Source organism: Bufo bufo, chromosome 9 (assembly GCF_905171765.1).
Source record: "Bufo bufo chromosome 9, aBufBuf1.1, whole genome shotgun sequence".
NCBI classification, from domain to species: Eukaryota; Metazoa; Chordata; class Amphibia; order Anura; family Bufonidae; genus Bufo; species Bufo bufo.
The window spans coordinates 204,936,586-204,963,139 of NC_053397.1; the positions used below are offsets into that span (position 1 = coordinate 204,936,586).

The following is a 26,554-nucleotide window of genomic DNA, read 5'->3' on the forward strand; positions in this document are numbered from 1 at the left end:
GGTCTCTGCAGTGAGCCCGCTCCATACGCACAATCTGCCAGCTGTAAGATACAGCCGGCATCCGGCCGCACTAACAGGAAGCGGCGATCGCGCCGCCGCTGCCATTCAACCCCTCAGGTGCGGCGATCAAGGCTGATCGCGGCACCTGTGACGTGATGCACCTCCATCTTCCTTCCGATCGGAACCCCCGCAGTGAAATCGCGGGGCTACGATCGGTTGCCATGGCAGCCTGGACGCTGCTGAAGCAATCCAGGCCTGCCATGGCTGTCTCCATACTGAGCTATGCACAGAATGGAGTGTGTAAAAATCCTATTCACCATAATAGATCTCCATTATGGTGAATAGGAGAGGGGATCAAAAGATCCCATATACAAGGCCCCTAAGGGGGCTAATTGCTGTAAAAAAAAAAAGTTTAATAAAGTTTAAAAAAAGTAAAAAAAAACACCACTATATTAAAAGTTTGAATCACAACCCTTTCCCAATTTTACATATAAAACTACATAAACAATAAAAAAATTAACATATTGGGTATCGCCGCGTCTGAAAATGTCTGAACTATTAAAATATTTTAAAAAAATTCTTGTGCGGTGAACGCAGTAACCGAAAAAAAAGAAAAACACGCGATTTGCAATTTTTTTGTCATTTTGTCCCAAAAAACATTTGAATAATGGTGATCAAAACGTACTACAAAATAGCATCAATGAAAAGTAAAGTTTGTTACGCAAAAAACAAGCCCTTATAAAGCTCTGTAAACCGCAATATAAAAAAGTTATGGCTGTCAGAATATAACTATGCAAATAAAATTTAGATTTTTCTGAAGATAATATATATTTTTTAAAGTAGTAAAACAAAAAAAAAAAATTTAAATTTGGTATCACCGCATTGAGCCGCAGAATAAGAATGTCAGGTAATTTTTAGTGCATAGTGAACGCTATGATGTCAAAACCCCAAAAACCTTGGTGGAATTTTGTATTTTTTTCAATTTTGCCACACAAATAATTTTTTTCCTTTTTTATAATACAAAACATGGTAAATTAAATGGTGGCATTAAAAAAAAGCATCTCATAAAGCCCTCATATAGCTATGTGAACGGAAAAATAAAAAAGTTATGGCTTTTGGAACATGAGGAGGACAAATCAAAAATGTAAAAATGAAAATAGGCCTGGTCTTGAAGAGACTTTGTGGTTGCCTCTGCACTGCGTCCGCTAGTCTTTCTACCAGAGCAAATCCCCACACAGGTTATGACTGTTAAACCACCATGTGAGCAAAACTGATGGATTTTTTTTTAGATGGATAGCTTTTTCTAAGGACAGGTCATCCATAGTATGCTGATGGATGCTCAGCACCCCCCGCAGATTGGCTGTTTGTCAGGGCCACAGTGTTTCCTGCATTATCAGCTCTGTGCAGCCTCGACTCATTCATGTGAACGGGACTAAGCTGTAATACCGGACGCTGCAGCTACTGATTGATACAGCGCAGCCTCCTCAAACAGCTGATCAACGAGGAGTGCTGGGATTTCGACCCCCTCCAATCAGATATTGTTGAACTGTCCTGAGGACAGGCCATCAATATCGAATTCCCAGGAAACCCCTTTAAGGCTTTTAGGATATCATCAGCACAAGTCGTCATGGGTTTGTGAAGTGGCGTTTTAATGATTTGCATAACCTCACCTGCTATCCTAAAAAGAGAAACAAATCCCCAGGGATGCTCAACCTGCGGCCCTCCAGCTGTTGCAAAACTACAATCCCCAGCATGCCTTAATAGCTGTAGGCTGTCCAGACATACTGGAAGTTGTAGTTCTGCAACAGCTGGAAGTGATGGCGTGGAAATACTCTCTTATCTACGAAAACAATGCTCTACTTCATAAAGACGATTTCACACAATTTAATCAAAATGCATAAAATTATAGAAAGCACAAGAATGCAGTGTAAAATTATAAAAAGACACAAAAGCAGTAAACATGTATATGGCCCTTTTCAAACTATATCAGCAGGGTCTGTTGGGAGTATTCCCCCATGGAAACCTGGAACGTATGCGTTTTACAGACACCATTGGGCGGCACTCATCACCCACAGGCGCCCAAGTTAAAAACCTATTCTGCACGGTGTATGTTTTTTACTGGATGTCTCTGGATGGAATAGCACAGCAGCCCCCTGCACTATTCAGAAGCCACGGCATATACTGCCGAATGGATGACGAAAGAACACTGTGGCTATCATTCTGGATCAACCCTTATGGAGTTGATCCTGCTGATGGGTACTTTATGTAGTGACCTCCTAATCTCCCCCTAGTGGGAGCTGTGGGCAAACAGAATGTTATATTGTATCTCAATTTTGAGCAGTGTATGATAGTTAAAGGGGTATTCCAGAGTTTAACAAGTCATGGCCTGTCGTCTGATTGGTGGGGATCTGATACCCAAAAAAATCGAAATACCCCTTTAATATTGTAATAGAGTAATGAGCGAGCACTCATACACTTGGCAACCAAATTGACATGTGCAGAAAATATTTATTATATCCCCATAAAATACAAGTAATACAATTTATAAGAACAATGTAGCAATAATATACAACATTAATGTTGTATATTATTGCTACATTGTTCTTATAAATTTTATTACTTGTATTTTATGGGGATATAATAAATATTTTCTGCACATGTCAATTTGGTTGCCAAGTGTATGAGTGCTCGCTCATTACTCTATTACTACATTTGCCTTTAAGAGAGGGTGGGGTGATTCCCTCTATATGAGCTTGCAGCACCATACCTTAACTACTTGCTAGTGAGCCACCACAACCTACCACTATTTTTTGTACCCCTTTAATATTAATTCTATGATTGCATCCATGAAAATCTCTAGATTAAATATCATTATGAACAGTGATATTCAGAGATTTCTATCAGATCAGATATTTTCTGTCTTGTCCGAGTGGATCTTCTTCAGATTGACGTGTATCCCATTCATGGAGCGTAAGACCAATTGGGATCGTATTACTGGTTCTCTCTTAGGGTCCAGATGTAGCTCAAACCTCTGTAAGGTTAAAGCGGTGGCGACTTTCATTTCATTCATTGCAAAGTTCTGCCCAATGCAGTTCCTGGGACGGAAAATATATAGAGGTAAGATATAGCAATAGTAATACAATGTATAATACATGAAAGTGGGGTCATACTAATCCTAGAGGATCTTCGGGTGGGCTCTGACACAATAATGGCCACTAAGGATGACAACCACATTTGAAGGTGACTTGGACACAATCACTTAGACTACTAGGGTCTATTTTTTAAAGGACATCTGTCAGCAGATTTGTACCCATGACACTGGCTGACCTGTTACATGTGCACTTGGCAGCTGAAGGCATCTGTGTTGGTCCCATGTTCATATATGTCCACATTGCTGAAAAAAATGAAGTTGTGATATATGCAAATGAGCCTCTAGGAACAATGGGGGCATTGGTGTTGCACCTAGAGGCTCAGCTCTCTCTGAAACTGCAGTGCCCTTTGCACTTTGATTGACAGGGTCAGGCAGACATGATGACGTTTACACTGCCTGGTCCTGTCAATCAAAGTGCAGAGGGTGCGGCAGTTGCAGAGAGAGCAGAGCCTCAAGGTGTAACAGCAACGCCCTCTTTGCTCCAAGAGGCTAATTTGCATATATTAAAGCATAATTTTTCTCAGCAATGCGGGCACATATGAACATGGGACCAACAGAGATGTCTTCAGCTGCCAAGTGCACATGTGACAGGTCAGTCAGTTTCATAAGTACAAAACTGCTGACAGATGCCCTTTAAGGCATGATTCACAAATAACCTATTAGACCATATTGATCATATATCCGGTGTGTGATTATAATAAAGATTAGGATGAAATTAAACGTACATGCACATGCCCTATATACATGGAGGGAGAACTCTAAAATCTGTTCCTCGGGTGGGTCCTGTAAACTCCATTTCATATTTAATGCATTTTAATAATTATCCCAACTGATATGAGATGAGAAATGGTGCAACTGTCCAAGTCTGAATCATGTGTGAGCCAAATTTCCTATTGTTTCCTTTTGTTTTGACAGCTCCTATACAGTCCTATGTGTCTCCATAGTAACAGACAACAAAAACACTGCGTAGTCTGATTCTCCAGTCATTCTCCCTACAATCTGTCCTTGACTTTATGCTAACATATATTCAATAGGTTGGCAAGAAGTACAGTCCAGCCAAGTATGATATGTACTGTAGGTATGTGACGTGGTAGGTGTGATGATGATGATGATGATGATGCTGTACCTTCCTATTACATGCCCAGGAGTGTAAACATTGTCCAATAGCAGCAAACATGACATAGTCCCCGTGAACAATAGTATGACCTTGTTAATAAGGTAGTGCAGTGTCCCACTTATGTGTGTATAAGTGATTCCCTTAAATTTCTGTATATGTATTTAATGTATTGTACTTCTTAAAGGGAACCTGTCATGTGGATATTTGATTATAATCTAACTAATTATATACAATCATTAACTACTAAAAAGTACCTTAGATGTATTCACTTACTGGTGTGACAGATGGTTATCTCATAATATACACACAAAGATGCCGCATGCTAATGAGCTGATTGGAGTCCGGCGTGATGTCATTGAGTCCAGCGTATATTTAATTCAGAGCTATAGCCACTCCCCTGCCCACCTGCTGCTGGTTCATATGGAAACAAACTGTCAATCAGCAGCAGGTAGGCGGGGATAGTCAGGAGCTCATGAATATTCAGGACTTATCATTATCAGCTGGAGCTTTTCAATACAAGATGTTGGCAGATTGACTGGGTCAATTAAATTAAGTGACCCAGCATTGTGCTAAGAGAATCAGTCACTTATTTATGTTGCCCTTAGTTAGGACACCATAAAACTGGTGACAGGTTCCCTTTAAGTTCCGGCTGGCATTGTCATTACATCTATTCGCCCCTAGGTGGCGCTGGCGCCACATATTATATATAGCTTGGGGTTTGCTGACACAGTGTGAAGGAAGTGTTGAAACAGAAGTGAGAAATGTAGAAAGCAGAGAGGAGAAGGAAGTGTATGGAGGAGCAGAGCAGGCTCAGTCCAAGATGTAGCTGCCTTTCTTTCCTCTGGGCCCTGATCAAGCCTGGAGCGGACAGACCAAGTAGTCAAAGCAGCCCAGCACAGACAAGTGAGTCTATGTACGAATATAAAGCAAGTATAGTGAAGATTAGAGTTGAGTCTAGCCAAGGGACTTCACAAATACCAGTGACCAGGAGGAACTTGAAGGTACCTGGATACAACCGGATGATTAAATGCCATATTTATCCTTTTTTACTAAATGCCTTCTGGGACATAGTGAAACTGAATACTTCAGGAGAGCATCCTGCATAAAATAATGTAGCAGAGAGTTTGCCTGCCACGAGGGAGAACGCCCTTATTGGATTGCTCAATATAAAGTAAGGAAACCATTATATTCAGTACCTGAGTGCTAGAGATTGGACTTAAAGTACAATTATCTAAGAAGAGAACTTTTGTATTGCCTGTAAAGTAACAGCATTAGGAAAACTCCTCAACTGACAATTGCCAGACCTGTTGTAAGGATTACTGTGAGGAATATGGAATATGATTTCATTCCTGCCATATTCTCCAGCAGTGGGCAGAGCAAATAAAACTCCACAGGGGGGTACTGCTTCAAAGCGCAGCCAGATAGCAGAGGTCAGAGAACTCTGCAGGAGGTCCGGGCCAAGCAGGCCACTTGCGTACAATTTCACACCTCCAGCCAGCCAGGAACCCAGCTAATGGAACAGGAAAAACCTCTCTGCAGGTAATCTAAGCCATTCACCACTTCAATCAAATTATCAGACCTCATGGAACCGGCGATTCATAAGGAATTAATAAACGCCCGTGCATCACATACATAAGTCAGTTAGATATTTGTGATCTTGTGGCCAAGACGGTCAGGCTGGTGTTCTTGGTTTGGTAATAGGATGCCAGGGAGGGGAGATATACATATCCCTGAACAGAAATCAAATAACGGTACCAGGTTTGGACTCTACTTGTAGCCGAACCCAGGCGGGTCTGTTGGTCCCAGAACCATCTCCCTGTGACCTTCTGGCCTGGAGCTATGAACCCTAAAGGGTTTTCTGGATCATTGGGCTGCCCGGACTAGCAGGGAGGGGGGGTACTCCTCCCAGAGGCCGGAAGGGGAGGGGCCGGCTACAGGTCAAAAGGCTCGTGCCAGCAAGCGGGCGTGTCTTTTCTCTGAAGGGGGGTTACATCGTGCCATGTGTTTAGAGGGGCCTGCAAACTGCTGACATCACTGCCTTCCATGTGACTACAGTTAAGAACTCATCACAACCCAAAGGACTCATATATTTGGTAAACTGACTTTTGTTCGGCTTAACCTTGTTTGTACCACGCCATCTGTATTTAAACCTCAGACAACTGTATATATTCCCTGTGTATATTGTGTTATGTCTAGTGAGCCCGTAAGGCAATTAAATATATAATTTAATCTTGTGCTGTCCTGGTATCACGAATCCCCATGTCTGTGTTTCGGTCTAGTTATACGCTACTGCGGGTTGGTTTCTCACCCTACATAATCCCGTTAGTGGACCAGGCTTATATCAAACGAAAAGCACCTTAAATACCCATTACCATCAAGGGCACCTCAACCACCATCTGGCTGGTGTTCCCTGCAATAGAGAGTGCCCCGAGGGTTTAGTGCTGTCTTCCCCATCACTGCACACCGGCCCAGGGAGACTCTGCTAACCGTGAGTAGATAAACTACTACCCCCATCGGCCCACTGTGCCCCTGCGGTCCGGTCCGCTGCAGTAGTTGTTTTTTTTTTTCCAAATGGTTTCTTTATTACTATTTTGCTTTTTTACATTACCTTCCTCCAGCAGAGAAGGGCAAGAAGGCATGGGAGTGTCTAGTGGATGAATTTTCAGGAGAGAATCTCAGGGGATCAAATACCTAAAAAGACATAGGACATGTAACGCTTACCACAGCACATATCTAAGTTTGCAACATGTGTCTTTGAAAGGTGTTTTCCAGGGGAATAATTTTATTTTAAAAAAAAGAGGGGCAGAATGGTAAAAAGAAGGAAAAAATGAATCATTACTCACCTCACTGATTTTATTTAAAAAAAGAGGGGCAGAATAGTAAAAAGAATTAAAAAAAAGAATCATTACTCACCTCACTGATTCCCAGCCACTCTCAAGCTCCTGCTCCCAGGCTCAGCATACAGGAAATGGCGTAGACTGCCCATTCAGCCAATCACTGGCTGAGGAAGGTCACTGCTGCAGCAAGTCATTGGCTCTGTGAGCAGTCCAAGTGATTTTCTGCGTGTCGAGCCCAGGAGCAGGAAGTGGAGAGCAGTTAGGGAAGGGAGCAGTAGCATCAGAACAGCAGCGGTGGAGGATCAGTGAGGTGAGTAATGATTCTTTTTACATTTTTAACTTAATCTTAATTCTTCTTTTTTTTAAATGGAATAAAATTATTCCCCTGGAAAACCCCTTTAAGTATGTTTACTAATTTGGCAAATGTGAGAGGGGTGCAGTATTCATGTACATTTGTCAAATTATTAAGCTCCGTCTTAATACGGCTACTTTCACACTAGCGTGAAAGTGTGAAAGTCAATGGGGGACGGATCAGTTTTCTATTGTGCCAGATTGTGTCAGAGAAAACAGATCCATCCCCGTTGACTTACATTGTGTGCCAGGACGAATCCGTTTGGCTCCGCTTCGTCAGGCAGCGTTTTGGTGTCCGCCTCCAGAGTGGAATGGTGACTGATCGGCGGCAAACTGATGCATTCTGAGCGGATCCTTTTCCATTCAGAATGCATTAGGGCAAAACTGATCCGTTTTGGACCGCTTGTGAGAGCCCTGAACGGATCTCACAAACGGAAAGCCAAAACGCGAATGTAAAAGTAGCCTTAATCTTATGTTATACCAAAACTGGAGGGCTGTAGGGAATTGGATATGTCATGTCTAGATACAATGACTAACACAATGCGGCTGTGTCACATATCTCCTGTTGTAAGGACAGAGCCAACGATATTTGGCTGAGATCCCGGTTACTTGTGTCTGGTCCTGTTAAATAGAGCAGAATGCCATTGCAGGAGTGGGACGGGATAACAGTTTGTGGTTTCATGGACTTATAGAACATTTTGACTTTCCTAGTATTACCTCTGGATCCTCCCAGATGCTGGGGCACCTGTTTATAACGTATATACAGAGGAAGATAACAGCACCTGTAGACAGACGAGACGATAACTGATCATATATACAAGACATAAAATAGTGTCATAACACAGAGAGATATAAGAGATAGAGAGATAGATAGATAATCTTTATTTATATAGTGCCACCGTATTCCGCAGCGCTTTACAATTCAGAGGATTCATGTACAAAACAAAAGGACATCACAAAGTTACCGGCTAATATAGAACTGAAACACTAGGAGTGAGGGCCCTGCTCGCAAGAGCTTACAATCTGGGGGTGACACAAAAGGTAGCTGATTGTTATCTGAAGTGGTCCAGCCAGCTTTGTACTGAAAGGAATGTGTCAGTTTAGGAATTATGATAAGCCTGCCTGAATAATATAAATAGATAGATAATAGATAGAGAGATAGATAGATAGATAGATAGATAGATAGATAGATACATAGATAGATACATAGATAGATAAATCGATAGATAGATAGATTGATGGATAGAAGAAAGTTACCTTTTACCCTCAATGTCTCAGAATGTATCTAACCTTTGGGTAGGCTCCGTCCATCAATAAATGTTATTGGTTCTTTAAGTTGGCGAGCCACTTCTGGTACAGGCGGGTAGAGACGCATGCTCTCCTTAATACACATGGTGGTGTATGGCAGCTTACTCAGGTCCTCCCTGGCACACACAGTGAAGAAACATAATCTTCAGGCAGATACCAGGTTACACACGAGACTATGACTTATCTTTGGTAGATATCGAGGCATCCTACGGGTTGTGCTAAGGACAGAGGTGGCCTAGTCCAGGTCCCACCAGGCTTGTGGGATATATAGTCAATATGGGTTTTTAATGGGAAAAGCCCTTAAAAGGGTTGTCTCACTTCTGCAAATGGCCCTTATCATGTAGAGAAAGTAAGGTACTTACTAATGTATTGTGATTGTCCATATTGCCTCCTTTGCTGGCTTGATTCATTTTTCCATCACATTATACACTGTTCATTCTCAGGGGTTATGACCACCCTGCAATCCGGAAGCGGTGGTCGTGTTTGCACACCATAGGAAAGGCATCGGCCTCTCTGGCCTGCACCATAGCAGTGCACATAGGCAAACATGCGCAGCAGCTCCTGTCCACCTTGTGTCTGCGCTGCAGCGGTGGTCATAACCCCTGGACACGAGCCGTGTATAGTGTGATGGAAAAATAAATCCAGCCAGCAAAGGAGGCAATATGGACAATGACAATACATTAGTAAGTGCCTTGTATTAAGTTTCTCTACATGATAAATGCCATTTGCTGAAGTGAGAACACCCCTTTAATGTGAAGTTGGGCACTTGTTGAAGAGCGGGCTAGGGTTTGTGCTTAATCCTAACAGCCAGTCACAAAGCACAGAGCTTCAGCGCATGGAGAAAGGGAGGCATCAAATATTAGATATCACATGAATTTATCAATTTATGAAACAGAATATACAATATTAATAGTAATACAAGTAGATGCTGCAAACCGCAGACTCTCACCACTCCACTGTAGTCCTCTTCCCCAGGACCTCTCTGATCTCCTCCCGGCATTTGACCTGATGTTCGGGATATTTAGCCAAACAGTACAATATCCAGGAGATGCCACTGGATGTTGTATCATGACCCTCAAACATAAAGGTGTCCACCTCTGCTCGCAGGTCTTCATCACATAGACCCTGACCATTTTCATCCTACAAAGTTATATTACATGTCACGTATAATGAACAACAGGTTCTCCAGCTCTGATCATTGATGATTAGAGAAGCTGGGTGAAGCTGGTGGCTTAATTCTGAAAAGGGGATTCCAAACAAGACTCATGATATGAACATAGGTTTGTCTCACCAATAAAGGTTTCTCTGCAGATACTGCCTGGGGATGTTTGGTGCAGCCACACATTACGCAGAAATTCTAAAATTCATCCCATCTGTTCACATGAAAGGACGATGATGTAATACACGGCCAGACTGAATCCACCAGAACAGGAGGAGCTCTTATTTATGGCCTCTTCTGTCTGGCTAATATAATGGGGGTCTCCTGAAGGGGACCTCATCCATGTTTGTCAGTAAACCCTAATGGGGCACATGGAAATATAATCAGTCAGGGGTGCCGTAACTTACCCTAGCACAGAGGAGAATATCAAGGAAATCCAGGTGCCTCTTCTTCTTGATCTTCTCCAGCTCTGTATCTTCGTTGAGGGATTGTTTCCTCTCTTTAATTACTTTATCTGAAGTGCAGAACAGACAGAATATTAGGTTATGTTCACATCTCCTTTTAAGCCTGTATTCAGGGGTGCACTACCAATGAGGCGAGGTGAGGCGATTGCCTCAGGCAGAACCAGGTAAGGGCAAGAGGGGGCAGCGGAAGGGGCGGTTATCTGTTTCTGCAGTATAGTATTAGGAAGCACAATGGGCACACTATGTGGCGCTGTATTACTCTGTATGTTTTGTAGCTCTGTATGTAATGTTTTCCAAGTATGTCTTTAACCCCTTAGTGACCAGCCTGTTTTGGGCCTTACTGACCAAGCGTTTTTTTACCTTTTTTCATCATCTATATCTGTAAAAAATAAATCAAGGCAACTGGACTTACTGTAGATTTCTTAAAAACGTTTCACTCGTTCTTCCAACAAGCTTTCTCAATTCAAAGTGACTGTACAATTGCAAAAACTCGTTGGAAGAACGAGTGAGACGTTTTAAAAAAATCTACAGTAAGTCCAGTTGCCTTGATTTATTCTTTACAGATATACCATGACCTGGATACATGAGAACCTTCACAGACATTTTTTCATCATCGCGTTCCAAGAGCTATAACTTTTGAAATTTTCCATCTATATAGCTTTATGAGTGCTTGTTTTTTGCGGGACAAGTTGTAGTTTTTAATGGCGCCATTTTGGGGTACACATAACTTTCTGATTGACTTTTATTAACTCTTTTTGGGAGGGAGATGGGGAAAAACAGAAATACTGCCACTAGGTTTTTACGTTATAAATTTTACAGCGTTCATTTTTCGGTATAAATAACATAATATCTTTATTCTCGGGGTAAGTACAATTACAGTAATACCAAATACATATTTTTTTTTTTTACGTTTTACAACTTTTTTGAAATAAAACCCCCTTTTTTAAAAGGAAAAAATGTTTTTGTATTGCCGCTTCCCAAGACCCATAACTTTTTTATTTTTCTTTCTATGGAGTTGTGTGAGGGCTTGATTTCTGCGGGACGACATGTATTTTTCATTGGTATCATTTTGGAGTAAATGACACTTTTTGATCACTTGTTATTAAATTTTTTCGGTGGCAACTAAGAATAAACTAGCAATTTTGTCTATTTTTTTTCTTTTTTTTACGGCGTTCACCGTAGGGGATAATTTACATGATATTTATTTAGTTTGGGTCGTTATGGACGCGGCAATACCAAAACTTATGGGGAAGATTTTTTTTTGCAATTTTTTTCATTGAAAAGCGTATTTTTTTTATTGAATAAATGAGTTTTACTTTTTTTTTACCACTTAATAGTCCCACATGGGGACCATAACAAACTGCTTTTTGATTGCTTTTAAAAGCAATGTACTATCCCTATAGTGCATTGCATTTTAATGGCAATGCTATTCTAGCATTGACCAGCAGCCTGCGCCAGAGAGGCACAGCCTGCTGGAAATCACTGAAGGCTGGTCTGGGGCCTACATCAGACCCCAGGCAGCCTTCACACACATCGGCACCCCGCAATCGCATTTGCGGGGTGCCAATGGAAGACAGAGGGAGTCTGCTCCCTCTGTCAGCACTTTACATGCGGCGGGCGCCATGTAAAGTGTTAAACAGCCCGGATCGGCACTCCTGCCAGTCCGGGCTGTTAGAGCAGGGCCGTGACTCTCATGTAAGAGATGGGTCTCCGTTTTCCGCTGCACGGGGGACCCGTGCAGTGCTTAGACTGGGCCGCCGTAAAAAAGCAGCTGCCCGGCCTAAGGCTCCTTAGTGAGTGCCATAAAAACACGTATGGGTGGTCACTAAGGGGTTAACAGTAGGGCTAAAGGAAAGTGGTTAGGTTAAGAAATTGGCATTGGGGGTTGGGGCACCGCTTCAGTTCTCGCCTCAGGCAGCAGAAAGGCTAGGTGCACCCCTGCCTGTATTAGATTATACCATCTAGCAGGCGATAGTCGGGAGGGAAGGGTTCCTTCCTGGCAATCGCCTGTTCGCTATCAGAGGAGACCACTGCTATTACATGCAGCAATCTCCTCCCGAGTATGGGGAGGAGCGATCGTAATGCCATTGTTCGCCCCCATGCTGTCTAGTTGTTTGCCGGCAGCAGATCATGAGTACACAGCATGATCTGCCGCCGGCAAATGATTTTTTTGCATGCTTTAACATCTGGATTGCCTGATGAATGATCTTTTGGTTGTTTATCAGGTTATCGGTGACAGTATTAGACTGTCAGATCATTGCTAACGATGAACTGACCAGCAATTGGCCAGTGCAATACAGGCTTTAGGTATTCTGGCAGGGGAACAGACTACTGGAAGCACTGTATCCAGCACAGCCAGACACTGCCACACACTGCTGGGCACTGCTGGATCCTCCTTGTCCATAATGGGATCTGATGGGAATCTGGGGGGGTTTCAACATAAAAGTCGGCATTATGGTCAATGGGGATCCAGCGGTGATTGGATATGATGGATATAGTATACTCCAGTAGTCTACAGTTCTACTACTGAGTATACACCGGAGATGTGAAACATTATAGTCAATGGGGATCCGGCGGTACGGTATACTCCAGTAGTCTGTAATACATACCAAAGATGTGAACCTAAGCTTACTTGGAGGGTTTTTCACAGATTTTAATCCTTAGATCAAGATCAATTCAATCTACCCACATGTCCACCCTTACCTTTCCATAAATTTCATTAAGGGGGTTATCCGGGAAAAGATATTGATGACCTATCCTAAGGATTGGTCATCAATATCAGATCTGTGGGGATCCAACACCACCTCCATCGTTCAGCTGTTAGAAGAGTCGGGGCACTCCATGAGTGACGTAGAGTCTTCCTAGACCATGTGATGTCACCATACATCAGTCACATGGCCTAGTTGCAGCTCAGCCCCATTCAAGTCAATGGGGCTGAGCTGCAATAACAAGCACAGATGTTAAACAATGTACGGAGCTGTGCTTGGTGAGCTGTCAGGAGGCCATAACCCTCACCGGAGCTCCAGTGAATTCCGCAGCTTCCTCAAACAGCTGATTGGCAAGGGTGCTGGGACTCCGACCCCCGCCAATGTGATAATGATGACCTATCCTGAGGACTTATAACACAAAGGTCACCCAACTGAGTAACAGGTTTTTGTTTTTTTTATCGATCACGAGGAAAGGTAATGGAGGACACATCTGCATGTATCTCTAAACTAGCCTGTTGGCCCGAAACGCGTTAAAGTGTGCACATGTCATTTTTCTTGAATTTTACTGGTTTGAAAAAAAATTCTATATTTTAAGGAAGCTGGAATCGTATCTTTCAGTTTGATGCCTTCCCAGTGATTCCATGCAAGTTTTACAATTCTACGTAGGCGTGCTGGACTCTATTGTATCTCTTGGCATCAACTGTGGTTGATAACAAAGTCCAGTTCACTGTATTCGGCAACAGCTCAAAGTTCATGCCTAATGTAAGCACACAATAATGAACTCAGTAGGTGTTACTATCAGCATCAGACTGAAGTTCTTTGGGCCCCCCGGAGGAAATGAATCTGGGGGCACACCATTATACACACATTCGCTTTTAAGCCATTTTTGCTATCATTCCATATTCAGGAGTTATCTATAAAGTTTAATTGCTCATTGGTTTCAAGGTCAGTTCCAAATTATCTCCTGCTAGACCTCAGTGGCCCTACATTATAAGGGGCCCATTATTGTGTCAGAGTTTGGGCTCCCTGGAGAATACTCTGGTGGGCCAGTCTGACCCTGGTTCCTAAAAGTATAAACCTAAAGCACTCCAGTAGTAAAAGAAATGTTGTTAAATCGGTCGTTTCTAAACTACAACTCCCAACAAGTGATGTTGGATTGGAGCTTTACAACAGATGGAGAGCCACCGGTTGGAGACCATTGGGTGTATTACTCCAGATTAGACTCACCTGTGTGTTCATGCGCTATCTTCAAGGCTCGGCGGAATCGGAATCCATGAGGGCTCAGATAAAAAATCAGATCGTTATGATACAGCGGATAGAACAATCTGTAGCTCACCAGCTGGGATAGCTCGTATACAGCTTTGATATAAATGCTCTCACTAGGAAGAGAAATTTGAACATTTTAAAACTTTGCAAACTTTTAGGGTGATCTAATATATTTAGGTCGCTATAGTTTGAAGGGCTCTTGAAGGCCCATGCTGAGATCAGGTATGAACAATGCTTGTTCTTGTTCACTGCCCACTGTATACAGTTGCAAGAAAAAGTATGTGAACCCTTTGGAATTATATGGATTTCTGCACAAATTGGTCATAAAATGTGATCTGATCTTAATCTAAGTCACAACAATAGACAATCACAGTCTGCTTAAACTAATAACACACAAAGAATTAAATGTTAACATGTTTTTATTGAACACACCATGTAAACATTCAAAGTGCAGGTGGAAAAAGTATGTAAACCCCTAGACTAATGACATCTCCAAGAGCTAATTGGAGTGAGGTGTCAGCCAATTGGAGTCCAATAAATGAGATGAGATTGGAGGTGTTGGTTACAGCTGCCCTGCCCTATAAAAAACACACACCAGTTCTGGGTTTGCTTTTCACAAGAAACATTGCCTGATGTGAATGATGCCTTGCACAAAAGAGCTCTCAGAAGACCTACAATTAAGAATTGTTGACTTGCATAAAGCTGGAAAGGGTTATAAAAGTATCTCCAAAAGCCTTGCTGTTCATCAGTCCACGGTAAGACAAATTGTCTATAAATGGAGAAAGTTCAGCACTGCTGCTACTCTCCCTAGGAGTGGCCGTCCTGTAAAGATGACTGCAAGAGCACAGCACAGACTGCTCAATGAGGTGAAGAAGAATCCTAGAGTGTCAGCTAAAGACTTACAAAAGTCTCTGGCATATGCTAACATCCCTGTTAGCGAATCTACGATACGTAAAACACTAAACAAGAATGGATTTCATGGGAGGATACCACAGAATAAGCCACTGCTGTCCAAAAAAAACATTGCTGCCCGTTTACAGTTTGCACAAGAGCACCTGGATGTTCCACAGCAGTACTGGCAAAATATTCTGTGGACAGATGAAACCAAAGTTGAGTTGTTTGGAAGAAACACACAACACTATGTGTGGAGAAAAAGAGGCACAGCACACCAACATCAAAACCTCATCCCAACTGTGAAGTATGGTGCTGAGGGCATCATGGTTTGGGGCTGCTTTGCTGCGTCAGGGCCTGGATGGATTGCTATCATCGAAGGAAAAATGAATTCCCAAGTTTATCAAAACATTTTGCAGGAGAACTTAAGGCCATCTGTCCACCAGCTGAAGCTCAACAGAAGATGGGTGTTGCAACAGGACAACGACCCAAAGCATAGAAGTAAATCAACAACAGAATGGCTTAAACAGAAGAAAATATGCCTTCTGGAGTGGCCCAGTCAGAGTCCTCACCTCAACCCGTTTGAGATGCTGTGGCATTTCTCAAGAAAGTGATTCACACCAGACATCCCAAGAATATTGCTGAATAGTGATGAGCGGGAGGTCCCATTTTCGATTTCGCGATATTTCGCGAATATTCGAATAAATATTCGTATTATTTCCGTCGAAATCGAATATTCGTAATTATTTTATTTTTCACGAATAATATGCGATTAAATTAATCGTACGATTTTTTTTTATTTTTTTTCCCTGTATAAGGCAACGTTCCTATGACTATGGCTAGGCTAATATGTGTATTTTACGAAATTTCGCAATATTGCTCTAACTTCGTCTTTTAGAATATTCGTAATATGCTAAAAGACGGAGTTAGAGCAATATTACGAATATTCTAAAAGACGAAGTTAGAGCAATATTAAGAAATTTCGTAAAATACACATATAGATTGTAATTCAGCTAATATAGTGCTATAATTTTTATTTTTTTTGCCTAATTTTTTTTTGCCTCTTCTGCACTTTAGTTTTGGGAAATATGTACACTATTAAAAAAAAAGAATATAGCACTATACAGGGAGTGCAGAATTATTAGGCAAGTTGTATTTTTGAGGATTAATTTTATTATTGAACAACAACCATGTTCTCAATGAACCCAAAAAACTCATTAATATCAAAGCTGAAAATTTTTGGAAGTAGTTTTTAGTTTGTTTTTAGTTTTAGCTATTTTAGGGGGATATCTGTGTGTGCAGGTGACTATTACTGTGCATAATTATTAGGCAACTTAACAAAAAACAAATATATACCCATTTCAATTATTTATTTTTACCAGTGAAACCAATATAACATCTCAACATTCACAAATATACATTTCTGACATTCAAAAACAAAACAAAAACAAATCAGTGACCAATATAGCCACCTTTCTTTGCAAGGACACTCAAAAGCCTGCCATCCATGGATTCTGTCAGTGTTTTGCTCTGTTCACCATCAACATTGCGTGCAGCAGCAACCACAGCCTCCCAGACACTGTTCAGAGAGGTGTACTGTTTTCCCTCCTTGTAAATCTCACATTTGATGATGGACCACAGGTTCTCAATGGGGTTCAGATCAGGTGAACAAGGAGGCCATGTCATTAGATTTTCTTCTTTTATACCCTTTCTTGCCAGCCACGCTGTGCAGTACTTGGACGCGTGTGATGGAGCATTGTCCTGCATGAAAATCATGTTTTTCTTGAAGGATGCAGACTTCTTCCTGTACCACTGCTTGAAGAAGGTGTCTTCCAGAAACTGGCAGTAGGACTGGGAGTTGAGCTTGACTCCATCCTCAACCCGAAAAGGCCCCACAAGCTCATCTTTGATGATACTAGCCCAAACCAGTACTCCACCTCCACCTTGCTGGCGTCTGAGTCGGACTGGAGCTCTCTGCCCTTTACCAATCCAGCCACGGGCCCATCCATCTGGCCCATCAAGACTCACTCTCATTTCATCAGTCCATAAAACCTTAGAAAAATCAGTCTTGAGATATTTCTTGGCCCAGTCTTGACGTTTCAGCTTGTGTGTCTTGTTCAGTGGTGGTCGTCTTTCAGCCTTTCTTACCTTGGCCATGTCTCTGAGTATTGCACACCTTGTGCTTTTGGGCACTCCAGTGATGTTGCAGCTCTGAAATATGGCCAAACTGGTGGCAAGTGGCATCTTGGCAGCTGCACGCTTGACTTTTCTCAGTTCATGGGCAGTTATTTTGCGCCTTGGTTTTTCCACACGCTTCTTGCGACCCTGTTGACTATTTTGAATGAAACGCTTGATTGTTCGATGATCACGCTTCAGAAGCTTTGCCATTTTAAGAGTGCTGCATCCCTCTGCAAGATATCTCACTATTTTTGACTTTTCTGAGCCTGTCAAGTCCTTCTTTTGACCCATTTTGCCAAAGGAAAGGAAGTTGCCTAATAATTATGCACACCTGATATAGGGTGTTGATGTCATTAGACCACACCCCTTCTCATTACAGAGATGCACATCACCTAATATGCTTAATTGGTAGTAGGCTTTCGAGCCTATACAGCTTGGAGTAAGACAACATGCATAAAGAGGATGATGTAGTCAAAATACTCATTTGCCTAATAATTCTGCACGCAGTGTATTAGCTAAATTGCAGTCTATATGTGTATTTTACGAATATTCTTAATATTGCTCTAACTTCATCTTCGTACGAATAAATTAATCGTACGATTTATTTTATTTTTTTCCTGTATAAGGCAACGTTCCTATGACTATGGCTAGGCTATGTGTATTTTACGAAATTTCTTAACCACCTCCGGACCGCCTAACGCAGGATCGCGTTCCGGAGGTGGCAGCGCTGCGCAGAGTCACGCATATACGCGTCATCTCGCGAGACGCGAGATTTCGCTCAAAGCCGGCCCGCGCATGCGCATCGCGGGCCGGCAAAATTAAAAGAAGTATTTCGTCACCAGCCTGCCAGCAATGATCATTGGCTGGCAAGCTGGCGATTTTCAAAAAATCCAATCCAAAGTCATATAACAGATCATATTAGTAAATATGATCTGTTATATGGCTTGTCTGCTCCTGTGCTGGTCCTTTTCGTCGGTTGGATCCAGCACAGGAGCAGACTGAACTGTGAGTACACCAAACACTACACCTTAGCCCCAGATCACCCACCTGCACCCCAATTAACCCTTTGATCACCCCTTTGATCGCCCCTGTCAATCACTAGTGAAAGGAAAAAAAGTGATCAGTGTAAACTGTCACTTTTTTTTTTTCACTGGTATTGGCTGTTAGGTTTTAGGGATAGTTTAGGCCCCTTGGTTAGGTAGTTAGCGTCAGTTAGCGCCCACCCCACCGCACCGCAGTCACTTTTATTCGCTGTTTAGCGTATCGCTAATCAGCATTTGTACTTTTATAGTATCTGTAAGTGATCAAAACTGATCACGGTCAGATCTATAATAGTATTAGTGTCACCTTAGCTCGCCCTCCACCCAAAACGCAGTGTTTGCCCGATCAGGCCTGATCGGTCGCCCACACGTGCGTTCACCCACGCCCGCCCCACCGCAGTGACAAAAAATATATATTTTTTGATCACTGCACATTCATTTTACACGCACTGCGGCGATAAAAAAATCAGTTTTGATATTTTTTATCAACCGCAGCAGCCTCCGGTACTTCGCTAGCCTCCCCTTTGTAAGACAGGTTTGCTTTTTTTCTTGGGTAGTCTCAGGGAATACTCCTAAATTTAGTAGTCCAAAATGTCAAACAGGGGGTATTCTTCTGAAGAGGCCTACAGGATTCTGACCCAGTCGGATGAGGAGTGGGAACCCTCATCTAACGAATCTAGCGGGTCAGAATATGAACCTGTGGAAAGCAGTGGCTCTCTGACCCAAAGTTCGGACGAGGAGGTGGAGGTCCCTGGCAGCACCAGGCGTACCCGGCCCCATGTCGCTAGACCACAGGTTACGCAGGATCCGCTTCAAGAGCAGCAGAGTGGGGCTGTCGCTGCCGGATCACGTGGTGAGGCATACACCAGCAGCGCAGCCCTTCCTGGACCTAGTACCAGCACTGCCGTACAACCTGGTGAAGTAGCGAGCACCAGAAGGGCAGTTGAAGCTGGTACGGTGGCACGTGCAGTAGTTACCCCGTCGCAGCCACCGCACAGACAGGCCCGTAGAGCCCCTAGAGTCCCTGAGGTGCTGGCAAATCCTGATTGGCAGTCACCAACTTCAGCCGCACCAGTAGTTCCCCCTTTCACCGCCCAGTCTGGAGTTCGGGTTGAGACGGCTCAAATCGGTTCGGCCCTGGGATTTTTTGAGCTGTTCTTGACTGCGGAGCTCTTGGACTTAGTCGTGGCAGAGACCAACCAGTATGCCACACAATTTATAACCGCAAACCCGGGAAGCTATTATGCCCAGCCTTTCCGGTGGAAACCGGTCCAAGTTTCCGAACTTAAATTTTTTTTGGGCCTTCTCCTCAACATGGGCCTGACAAAAAAGCATGAATTGCGGTCATATTGGTCCACGAACCCAATTCATCACATGCCCATGTTCTCTGCTGCTATGTCCAGGACACGATTTGAGACCATCCTACGTTTTCTGCATTTTAGCGACAACACCACCTCCCGTCCCAGAGGCCACCCTGCTTTTGACCGGCTCCACAAAATTCGGCCCCTCATAGACCATTTCAACCTGAAATTTGCAGATTTGTATACCCCTGAGCAAAACATCTGCGTAGACGAGTCCCTAATACATTTTACCGGGCGCCTTGGCTTCAAACAATACATTTCAAGCAAGCGTGCCCGGTATGGGGTCAAATTGTATAAGCTCTGTGAAAGGGCCACAGGCTATACCCACAAATTTCGGATCTATGAGGGAAAAGATCAGACCCTGGAGCCGGTCGGTTGCCCTGACTACCTGGGGAGCAGTGGGAAGACAGTCTGGGACTTGGTGTCACCCTTATTCGGCAAGGGGTACCATCTTTATGTGGACAATTTCTACACAAGTGTGGCCCTCTTTAGGCATTTGTTTCTAGAACGGATTTGCGCCTGTGGCACCGCGCGAACTAGTCGCGTGGGCTTCCCCCAACGGCTTGTAACCACCCGTCTTGCAAGGGGGCAGAGGGCTGCCTTGTGTAACGAAGAACTGCTCGCGGTGAAATGGAGAGACAAGCGTGACGTTTACATGCTCTCCTCCATTCACGCAGACACGACAATCCAAATTGAGCGAGCAACCCGTGTCATTGAAAAGCCCCTCTGTGTCCACGACTATAATGCGCTCATGGGAGGGGTGGACTTCAATGACCAGATGTTGTCTCCGTATTTAGTTTCCCGCAGAACCAGACGCTGGTATAAGAAGGTGTCTGTATATTTGATTCAATTGGCGCTGTACAATAGTTTTGTTCTCTACAGTAAGGCTGGGAGAACAGGATCCTTCCTCAAATTCCAGGAAGAGATCATCGAGAACCTCCTTTACCCAGGAGGTTCCGTGGCCCCATCCACCAGTGTAGTTAGCCGTCTACACGAGCGACATTTCCCCAGTGTCGTTCCTGGTACCTCAACCCAACCGTCACCCCGAAAAAGATGTCGTCTCTGTAGCAGGAGTGGAATAAGGCGTGACACCCGCTATTTCTGTCCTGACTGTGCTGACCACCCTGCCCTATGCTATGGAGAGTGTTTCCGGAAGTACCACACACAGGTACACCTAGCATAGGGATCACATCTCACCAGGACAGGCACACAGGGCTATTAGAGCCCATTCACTCACAGCTGCTGCAAACCTCTCCTTTCACCTGGGATAAAGTGCATAACGTACTTCGCCACATCTTTGGGCGATTTGCGCTTTGCACATTGTCCCATGGGGAAGGAGAGGTTTGTTCTATAAAGGTAAAAAAAACGAAACAAAAAAAAAATACCGGTAAGTAAAAAAGTTAAACGTTCAGTTAAAAAAGTTTAAAAAAAGTTTAAAAAAAGTTTCTATGTTCTGTTCAACAGTTAATAAATTTATTGCGTTGCGGTCTGGTTTTTTCTTTTTTGTTTTGTTTTTTTTACCTTCCAGGTGGACCAACCGATCGACCAGCTGCAGCACTGATGTGCATTCGGACAGAAGCATTGCGCTGCTGTCAGATTACACGCAAGTCGGTGTATGCGGCGCTGCAAGACGAGATTTCTCCTCTGCAGTAAAAGATACGTTTGCCGAGGCATATGAGCTGAGGAGGTGGCGGTGTTCATATACTTTGGCAAACACTTTGTATATATATAAAAAAAAAAAATCCCGGCAATGATTTATTCATCCACATCGATTGATGTGAATGGAGAAATCTGGTTTGCCAGGGCATACGAGCTGAAGTGGGTATGGATGTTGGGCGGAGCTCCTATGTCCTGGCAGACGCCTTTCCCCTCCTTTTTCTTTTTTTGGCAGAGATTTTTTCATCCACATTGATCGATGCGAATGAAGAAATCTGTGCCGTTCATTTTTTTCTTTCAGCCCAGCGGCTGAACGGAAAAAAAAAATCTCATTACCTGTATGCTCAATATAAGGAGAATAGCAGAAACTCCTAATGCTGGGCATACATGTAATGATTGCGGAGACCCTCAAATGCCAGGGCAGTACAAACACCCCACAAATAACACCATTTTGGAAAGAAGACACCCCAAGGTATTCGCTGAGGGGCATATTGAGTCCATGAAAGATTGAAATTTTTGTCCCAAGTTAGCGGAAAGGGAGACTTTGTGAGAAAAAAATTTAAAAAATCAATTTCCGCTAACTTGTGCCAAAATTTTTTTTTTTCTATGAACTCGCCATGCCCCTCATTGAATACCTTGGGGTGTCTTCTTTCCAAAATGGGGTCACATGTGGGGTATTTATACTGCCCTGGCATTTTAGGGGCCCCAAAGCGTGAGAAGAAGTCTGGTATCCAAATGTCTAAAAATGCCCTCCTAAAAGGAATTTGGGCCCCTTTGCCCACCTAGGCTGCAAAAAAGTGTCACACATGTGGTATCTCCGTATTCAGTAGAAGTTGGTGAATGTGTTTTGGGGTGTCATTTTACATATACCCATGCTGGGTGAGATAAATATCTTGGTCAAATGCCAACTTTGTATAAAAAAATGGGAAAAGTTGTCTTTTGCCAAGATATTTCTCTCACCCAGCATGGGTATATGTAAAATGACACCACAAAACACATTCCCCAACTTCTCCCGAGTACGGCGATACCAGATGTGTGACACTTTTTTGCAGCCTAGGTGGGCAAAGGGGCCCACATTCCAAAGAGCACCTTTCGGATTTCACAGGTCATTTACCTACTTACCACACATTAGGGCCCCTGGAAAATGCCAGGGCAGTATAACTACCCCACAAGTGACCCTATTTTGGAAAGAAGACACCACAAGGTATTCCGTGAGGGGCATGGCGAGTTCCTAGAATTTTTTATTTTTTGTCACAAGTTAGTGGAAAATGATGATTTATTTTTATATTTTTTTTTTCATACAAAGTCTCATATTCCACTAACTTGTGACAAAAAATAAAAACTTCCAAGAACTCGCCATGCCCATCAGCGAATACCTTGGGGTCTCTTCTTTCCAAAATGGGGTCACTTGTGGGGTAGTTATACTGCCCTGGCATTCTAGGGGCCCAAATGTGTGGTAAGGAGTTTGAAATCAAATTCTGTAAAAAATGACGAGTGAAATCCGAAAGGTGCTCTTTGGAATGTGGGCCCCTTTGCCCACCTAGGCTGCAAAAAAGTGTCACACATCTGGTATCTCCGTATTCAGTAGAAGTTGGGGAATGTGTTTTGGGGTGTCTTTTTACATATACCCATGCTGGGTGAGATAAATATCTTGGTCAAATGCCAACTTTGTATAAAAAAATGGGAAAAGTTGTCTTTTGCCAAGATATTTCTCTCACCCAGCATGAGTATATGTAAAAAGACACTCCAAAACACATTCCCCAACTTCTACTGAATACGGAGATACCAGATGTGTGACACTTTTTTGCAGCCTAGGTGGGCAAAGGGGCCCATATTCCAAAGAGCACCTTTCGGATTTCACTCGTCATTTTTTACAGAATTTGATTTCAAACTCCTTACCACACATTTGGGCCCCTAGAATGCCAGGGCAGTATAACTACCCCACAAGTGACCCCATTTTGGAAAGAAGAGACCCCAAGGTATTCGCTGATGGGCATGGCGAGTTCATGGAAGTTTTTATTTTTTGTCACAAGTTAGTGGAATATGAGACTTTGTATGAAAAAAAAAAATCATCATTTTCCACTAACTTGTGACAAAAAATAAAAAATTCTAGGAACTCGCCATGCCCCTCACGGAATACCTTGGGGTGTCTTCTTTCCAAAATGGGGTCACTTGTGGGGTAGTTATACTGCCCTGGCATTCTAGGGGCCCAAATGTGTGGTAAGGAGTTTGAAATCAAATTCTGTAAAAAATGACGGGTGAAATCCGAAAGGTGCTCTTTGGAATATGGGCCCCTTTGCCCACCTAGGCTGCAAAAAAGTGTCACACATCTGGTATCTCCGTACTCAGGAGAAGTTGGGGAATGTGTTTTGGGGTGTCATTTTACATATACCCATGCTGGGTGAGAGAAATATCTTGGCAAAAGACAACTTTTCCCATTTTTTTATACAAAGTTGGCATTTGACCAAGATATTTATCTCACCCAGCATGGGTATATGTAAAAAGACACCCCAAAACACATTCCCCAACTTCTACTGAATACGGAGATACCAGATGTGTGACACTTTTTTGCAGCCTAGGTGGGCAAAGGGGCCCATATTCCAAAGAGCACCTTTCGGATTTCACTCGTCATTTTTTACAGAATTTGATTTCAAACTCCTTACCACACATTTGGGCCCCTAGAATGCCAGGGCAGTATAACTACCCCACAAGTGACCCCATTTTGGAAAGAAGAGACCCCAAGGTATTCGCTGATGGGCATGGCGAGTTCATGGAAGTTTTTATTTTTTGTCACAAGTTAGTGGAATATGAGACTTTGTATGAAAAAAAAAAAAATCATCATTTTCCACTAACTTGTGACAAAAAATAAAAAATTCTAGGAACTCGCCATGCCCCTCACGGAATACCTTGGGGTGTCTTCTTTCCAAAATGGGGTCACTTGTGGGGTAGTTATACTGCCCTGGCATTCTAGGGGCCCAAATGTGTGGTGAGGAGTTTGAAATCAAATTCTGTAAAAAATGACGAGTGAAATCCGAAAGGTGCTCTTTAGAATATGGGCCCCTTTGCCCACCTAGGCTGCAAAAAAGTGTCACACATCTGGTATCTCCGTATTCAGTAGAAGTTGGGGAATGTGTTTTGGGGTGTCATTTTACATATACCCATGCTGGGTGAGAGAAATATCTTGGCAAAAGACAACTTTTCCCATTTTTTTATACAAAGTTGGCATTTGACCAAGATATTTATCTCACCCAGCATGGGTATATGTAAAAAGACACCCCAAAGCACATTCCCCAACTTCTACTGAATACGGAGATACCAGATGTGTGACACTTTTTTGCAGCCTAGGTGGGCAAAGGGGCCCATATTCCAAAGAGCACCTTTCGGATTTCACTCGTCATTTTTTACAGAATTTGATTTCAAACTCCTTACCACACATTTGGGCCCCTAGAATGCCAGGGCAGTATAACTACCCCACAAGTGACCCCATTTTGGAAAGAAGAGACCCCAAGGTATTCGCTGATGGGCATAGTGAGTTCATAGAACTTTTTATTTTTTGTCACAAGTTAGTGGAATATGAGACTTTGTAAGAAAAAAAAAAATAAAAAATCATTTTCCGCTAACTTGTGACAAAAAATAAAAAGTTCTATGAACTCACTATGCCCATCAGCGAATACCTTAGGGTGTGTACTTTCCGAAATGGGGTCATTTGTGGGGTATTTGTACTGTCTGGGCATTGTAGAACCTCAGGAAACATGACAGGTGCTCAGAAAGTCAGAGCTGCTTCAAAAAGCGGAAATTCACATTTTTGTACCATAGTTTGTAAACGCTATAACTTTTACCCAAACCATTTTTTTTTTACCCAAACATTTTTTTTTTATCAAAGACATGTAGAACAATAAATTTAGAGCAAAATTTATATATGGATGTCGTTTTTTTTGCAAAATTTTACAACTGAAAGTGAAAAATGTCATTTTTTTGCAAAAAAATCGTTAAATTTCGATTAATAACAAAAAAAGTAAAAATGTCAGCAGCAATGAAATACCACCAAATGAAAGCTCTATTAGTGAGAAGAAAAGGAGGTAAAATTCATTTGGGTGGTAAGTTGCATGACCGAGCAATAAATGGTGAAAGTAGTGTAGGTCAGAAGTGTAAAAAGTGGCCTGGTCTTTCAGGGTGTTTAAGCACTGGGGGCTGAAGTGGTTAATATTGCTCTAACTTCGTCTTTTAGAATATTCGTAATATTCTAAAAGACGGAGTTAGAGCAATATTAAGAAATTTCGTAAAATACACATATAGATTGTAATTTAGCTAATATACTGCTAAAGTAATTTTTTTAATAGTGTACATATTTTCCAAAACTGAAGTTCAGAAGAGGCAAAAAAAATTAGACAAAAAAAAAAAGAAGGATAATAGCACTATATTAGCTAAATTACAATCTATGTGTATTATACGAAATTTCTTAATATTGCTCTAACTTCGTCTTTTAGAATATTCGTAATATTGCTCTAACTCCGTCTTTTAGAATATTACGAATATTCTAAAAGACGAAGTTAGAGCAATATTAAGAAATTTTGTAAAATACGAAGTTAGAGCAATAATATTCCACTTTGGCATACTGCTCCCTGACAAGCGTCCCCGTCACCATGGGAACGCCTGTGGGTTAGAATATACCATCGGATCTGAGGTTTTACGATCTCAGGGAAAACTCAAATCCGATGGTATTTTTTTAACCCACAGGCGTTCCCATGGTGACGGAGACGCTTGTCGGGGTGTTTGTTGTATGCTGAAGTTGATTAAATAACGATTTTGTCATGCGCTCGGGCACACATATTAACCATTACGATTTTTCTGTTGTAATATTCGTGAACTCGAATATTATAACCAAGAATATTGGTTTCGATTAGAATAGGACGGATATTCTAAAATTGAATATACAGCAATATATTCTTTATTTTGAATATTCCGGTCCATCTGAAAACGTGATTCCTTCCAGCTTCAATTCAGTTGCTTGTGGGCCAATGGCTCATTGACCCACAAGCAAGAAGCAGGGAGGAATCATATATTTTC

General features: G+C 42.5%; 1 protein-coding gene across 1 annotated transcript in view; it reads right to left on the reverse strand.

Moving 5' to 3' along the window:
• Positions 1–1,864: 1,864 nt before the first annotated feature.
• Positions 1,865–26,554, reverse strand: part of LOC120979040 (cytochrome P450 4B1-like) — a 34,832-nt gene continuing 10,142 nt past the window's right edge. Inside the window, exons 7-14 of the mRNA XM_040407557.1 lie at positions 14,323–14,474; positions 10,331–10,437; positions 9,714–9,904; positions 8,747–8,880; positions 8,174–8,238; positions 6,877–6,959; positions 2,817–3,095; positions 1,865–2,433 (exon numbers count right to left, since the gene is read on the reverse strand). Coding sequence (XP_040263491.1) covers positions 2,906–3,095; positions 6,877–6,959; positions 8,174–8,238; positions 8,747–8,880; positions 9,714–9,904; positions 10,331–10,437; positions 14,323–14,474 — 922 coding nt within the window. The 3' untranslated portion in view covers positions 1,865–2,433; positions 2,817–2,905. The remainder of the gene's footprint in view (positions 2,434–2,816; positions 3,096–6,876; positions 6,960–8,173; positions 8,239–8,746; positions 8,881–9,713; positions 9,905–10,330; positions 10,438–14,322; positions 14,475–26,554) is intronic.